General features: G+C 33.2%; 1 protein-coding gene across 1 annotated transcript in view; it reads right to left on the bottom strand.

Moving 5' to 3' along the window:
• Positions 1-5,869, bottom strand: part of ZRANB3 (zinc finger, RAN-binding domain containing 3) — a 265,135-nt gene that overhangs the window by 93,221 nt on the left and 166,045 nt on the right. Inside the window, exon 7 of the mRNA XM_012650504.1 lies at positions 5,200-5,316. Coding sequence (XP_012505958.1) covers positions 5,200-5,316 — 117 coding nt within the window. The remainder of the gene's footprint in view (positions 1-5,199; positions 5,317-5,869) is intronic.

The raw sequence follows: 5,869 nt of genomic DNA, 5'->3' as shown, positions 1-5,869 counted from the left end.
GAACTGGCATCTTAACAATATTGAATCTTCTGATTCATAAATGTGAATGTTCTTGTTTAAGTTTGCTTTACTTACTCTAAACAATGCTTTGTAGTTTTCATTGCATATATTTTATTTACCTTACGTTAAATTAGTTCATGCTTTTGATGCTATGGTAAATTATATTTTTAAAATTTCAACTTCCAATTTTGTATTGTGGGTATATAGAACTAGAAATGATTTTTGTATATTGAATATGAATTCTGTGACCTTGATAAATTCACTCATTAGTTCTAATAGCTTGAAGTGTTTTTCAATTTTCTAGGTAGACAGTAATGTTGTCTGTGAATATGAACAATTTCACTTACTGCTTTTCAATCTGTATGCTTTTTATTTCTTTTTCTATCCTTATTGCACAGCTAAGACTTTCAGAATAATGTTAAGCAGAAGTGATGAGAACAGACTCTTTTTTTGTTGTTTCTGAAGTTAGGGAAATAGCATTCAGTCTTTCAGCATTAAGTATGATGTTAATTGTAAGTTTTCATAAGTGCTTTTTATTGAGATGAGGAAGTCCCTTTCTCTTCCTAGTTTGCTCACAAGTTTTATCATGAATGAATATTGAATTTTGTCAAATCCTTCTATTGAGATAATCATATGGTTTTTCATATGATTGGAGAACCATATACTTTTATATTATTAATATGGTGTTTTACAGTGATTGATTAATCCAATGTTAAACCTGTATTGCTGATATAAATACTCCTTTACATACTATTGGTTGCAATTTGCTAATATTTTGTTAAAGATTTTGACATTAATGAAGGATATCAACCTGTAGTTTTCTCATGATGTATCTCTCTGGTCATGGTAGCAGAGTAATCCTGGCTTTATAGAATTAGTTAGAAGGTTTTTCCAACATTTTCTTCCAGAATTCTTACGGTTTCATGTCTTAGATATAAGTCTGTTATCCATCTCGAAAAAAGATTAGTTGGAAGGTAATTCTTACTTTTCTGTTTTCTAAAAAAGTTTTAGAATTGGTTTTACTTTTATATTAAATGTTCAATGGAATTTAGCAGTGAAATCATTGAGGCCTGAAATTTTCATTAAAGGGTGATTCTTAATTATAGAATAAATGTCTTTAGTTGATTCAGGGCTATTCATATTTTTAATTTCTTCTTGAGTCACCTATGATATTTATAGGATTGAGCCATTCATCTGAATTTGTTTTTGTTTTTTTTTCTTCCCCGAGACAGTCTCACTCTGTTGCCCAGGCTAGAGTGCTGTGGCGTCAGCCTAGCTCACAGCAACCTCAAACTCCTGGGCTCAAACAATCCTCTGTCTCAGCCTCCCGAGTAGCTGGGACTACAGGCACACACCACCATGCCTGGCTAAGTTTTTCTATTTTTAGTTGTCCAGCTAATTTCTTTCTATTTTTAGTAGAAACGGGGTCTCGATCTTGCTCAGGCTGGTCTTGAACTCCTGAGCTCAAATGATCCACCCGCCTCAGCCTCCCAGAGTGTGAGGATTACAGGCCTGAGCCACCATGCCTGGCCTTCATCTGAGTTTTGTTGGCTTTGTTGATGTAAAGTTGCTCATGATATTCCCTTATTATCATTTTAATGCCTATAGGGTCTGTAGGAATAGTCTTTTTATTCTACTTTACTGCTGTTATGGGTAACTCAGTTTCTACTTTTTTTTGTTTTGAGCTTTATAAATTTTATTCATCTTTTCAAAAATCCGGTTTTTAGTTTCATTAATTTTCTCTATTATTTTCTTTTTGTATTTCACTGATTTCTGCTCTTTATAATTTTCTTCCTTCTGTTAACTTATTCTTATAGTTCTTTTAAAACATTTTTATTGATACACAATATTTGTATATATTATAGGTACATGTAGTATTTTGATACATGTATAGAACATGTAATGATCAAGTCAGGGTATTTAGGATATCCATCACTTGGAGCATTTGTCATTTCTTTCTGTTGGGAACATTTGAAATCCTCTCTTCCAGCCATTTTGAAATTTACAAGACATTGTTGTTAATTATAGTCACCCTACTATGTTATCGAGTATTAGAACTTTATCCTTCTATCCTACATGTTTGTTTCCATTAACCAACCTCTCGTCATCTCCACACCTTTCCCAGCCTATGGTATCTATCATTTTACTTTTTACCTCCATGAGATCAACTGTTTTAGCTCTCATATATGAGTGAGAACTTGTGTTATATGTCTTTCTGTGCCTGCCTTATTTCAATTAACATAATGATCTCCAGTTCCATCCATGTCGCTGCAAATGACAGGATTTCATTCCTTTTTATGGCCGAGTCGTATTCCACTGTGCATAAACACCACATTTTCTTTATTTATTCACCTGCTGATGGACACTTAGATTGATTCCATACTGTTGCTATCATTTGTCTTCTTTTGAGAAATGTCTTTTAGAACCTTTGCTCACTTTTTAATGGGATTTTTTTTTTGCTGCTGTTTGAGATCCTTGTATAGTCTATTAGTCCCTTGTTGGATGAATAGTTTGCAAATACATTCTCCTATTCAATAGATTGTCTCTTCATTCTTTTGGTTCCATACAGATTTTAGGATTTTTTTTCTATTTCTGTGAAAAATGACATTGGTATTTTGATAAGGATTGTATTGAATCTGTAGATTGCTTTTGGTAACAAGGTCATTTTAACAATATTAATTTTTCTGTTCCATAAGCATGGGATGTCTTTCCACCTGTTTGTGTTCTCTTCAGTTTTGTTCATCAGTGTTTTGTAGTGTTCATTGTAGACCTCTTTCATCTCCTTTGTTAAATTTTATTTCTAAGTATTTTATCTTTTTGGTAGCTATTGTAAATGGGATTGCCTTCTTGATTTCTTTTTAGCCAGTTCATTATTGTTATATGGAAACATTACTGATTTTTGTATGATTTTGTATCCTGCAACTTTACTGAATTTGTTTTTTAGTTCTAAGAGTTTTTTGATGGCATTTTTACATTTTTCTAAATATAAGATCATGTCATCTGCAAAGAGGAACAATTTGGCTTCCTCTTTTCTAATTTGGATGTCTTTTATTTCTTTCTCTTGCCTGATTGTTCTGGCTAGGACTTCCAGCATTATGTGGAATAGGAGTGGAAAAAGTGGACACCCTTGTCTTGTTGTAATTTTTACAGGATAGGCTTTCAGCTTATGGGATCATGTCGTATATGTGGTCTGTCATTGACCGAAACATCATTATGCAGCATATGACTGTATTAACCTAAAGCTATAGCACTTTTAGAAGAAAACACAAGAGAATATCTTTGTGAACTTGGCTTATACAAAAATTTCTTGGGACTCAAAAAGCAAAAACAAAAGAAAAAAATGATATACTGGACTGTTTCAAAAATGAAAAATTTCTGTCCTTTGAAAGACAATGTTAAGAAAATAAAAACGGAATCCATAGACTTGTAGGAAATGTTTGTAAAAGATATGTATGTTAAAAGACTTGTTTCCAAAATATATAAAGAATTCCTATAACCCAATATAAATATGGGCTCGATATGAACAGATAACCTCATAAAAGAAAATAACTAGCTAAAAAGCCCATGAAAATAAGCTCAACATCATTAGTCATTGGGAAAAGGCAAATTAAAACCACAATGAGATACCACTATATATCCACAAGAATGGCTAAAATTAAAAAGATGACAATACCAAGTGATCTGCTCACAAAGATGTGGGACAACTGGAATTCTCACAGCATGACAGCAGGAATGCAAAATGGTATAGTTACTTTAAAAAACAATTTGGCAGTTTATTATGAAGTTAAACCTACATTTTTGTTATGACCCAGCAATCCCATTCTTAGGTATTTCCCTAAGGAAAATGAAAACATATGTCTGTACAAGGGCCTGTATATGAATATTTCACTTTTATTCATAAGAGTCCAAACTGGGAATATCCCAAATGTCCATTACTTGGTATTCCCATACATTGGAGGATATAAGGGCAGGAGTAAAAAGGAAACTAGTAATGACTACCCGGATGAAACCCAAAAGTTTTATGCTAAGTGAAAGAAGCCAGACACAAAGTTACATGGTATAGTCCCATTTTTGTGACATTACGGAAAGTGTAAACCTATACTGATAGAAAGGAGATCTGTGATTGCCAAGGTATAGAGATCACAAGGGAAATAACTATAAAGGTCCATGAAGGAACTTTTCAGCATGATGGAAATATTCTGTATCTTTATGGCAGTGGTGGTTACCTAACTACATACATTTGTCAAGCCTCATCCAACCATACATTTTATTTATTTATTTTCCCATTTATATTTTATTTGTATTTATTGTGCCCCATATGTATTTATGGGGTACAAGTGCAATTTTGCTATGTTGATACATCACACTGTGGTGAAGTCAGGGCCTTCAGTGCATACATCACCAAAGCAACACACACTGTACCCACCAAGCAACCTCCCATCAGCCACACCATCCTACCCTCTTCTCCGAGTCTATATTGTCCATCATTCCACACTCTGCTTCCATGTGTACACATTTAGTTCCCACTTACAAGTGAGAAAATGAGGTATTTGTCTTTCTGTGTCTGAGCTGTTTCACTTAAGATACTAACCATACATTTCAAAAGGGCAAATTTCATTTTGTGTAAATACATCCTAACAATCCTCACTTTAAAAAGTGATGTCATAAAAAAATCACACTCATTAGTATTTACAAGTTCTACCATGCTGGGCAAAAAAAAAAAAAAAAACCAACAATCAATATATGATGAGTTTACTTGATAGTCACATAAGATTTAAACTCTAAAATCCTCTATTTTTTACTTTTAGACAAACAATGTGAGCCCATCTACCTCTGCAGGATATTGGAAACAGAATATCAATGGAAGATGTTTGACTGAAATAAAAAAAAAAAGATTATCTGCAGTAATTATGTAGTGAAACCACGGGAAAAGCTGATAATAAAGTTGAATATACTTACATCCTTTATGTCTATACATTATACTCCCTCATCAAAGTATATCTGTATATTTAGAAATAATCAGTATATGAATACAGTGGTGTTTACTATGCTATTATTTACTTTGAATATGTCTAATTTTTTCCATAATAGTTACACATGGCAAAAACATGTTGTAATATATAATCTGCTGTTAAAAATATTAAAATACATTGAATAATTTGTATCAAGATAAATACGAGATGGTCCAGCAATGAGTACCTTGGCAATAGCAGTTTGTTTAAACATGCGAGTCATCAACCCCATGACAGTCTCTGTGGCACCTGAATTTGGACCTCTCATTAATTTTTCCCACTCTTCAAAGCTGGTATTCAGTTCCTATGTGGGAAAAAATAACATTGTTTAGGCATATAGCATAAAGGACAGAACAATTAATGCAGTCATGAATCATGTCCTACTTTTTTTCTTTTCTGTATAGAAAGATATAAAAAGACAATTCCCAGGATGCCAATGTGTTCATTTAAAAACATCAATGCAGAGGTAGGTCAGTCACATGTTCATGCTAATTATAGAAACCAATGCCAAGCTGTGGGTGGAAAAAAAGCCCTTTGCTAACATCATAAATCAAACAATTACAGCTTCCTCTTAAGGAGATACATTTTATAAAGTGAACACAAAAATTTACATCCGTAAGAAAATGTGGTAGTAAAAATATATATGGTAGCAAAGTATTTTAATAAAAAGATATGGTTTTATTTAAATAAACATAAAGACCGGGAGCGGTGGCTCACACCTGTAATCCTAGCACTCTGGGAGGCCGAGGCGGGTGGATCACTCAAGGTCAGGAGTTCGAGACCAGCCTGAGCAAGAGCGAGACCCCGTCTCTACTAAAAAAAAAAATAGAAAGCAATGATTTGGACAACTAAAAATA

Source organism: Propithecus coquereli, unplaced genomic scaffold, assembly GCF_000956105.1.
Source record: "Propithecus coquereli isolate 6110/MARCELLA unplaced genomic scaffold, Pcoq_1.0 Scaffold33, whole genome shotgun sequence".
NCBI classification, from domain to species: domain Eukaryota; kingdom Metazoa; phylum Chordata; class Mammalia; order Primates; family Indriidae; genus Propithecus; species Propithecus coquereli.
The sequence above is the reverse complement of the archived record's forward strand: the minus strand, read 5'-3'. Positions and strand labels throughout refer to the sequence as shown.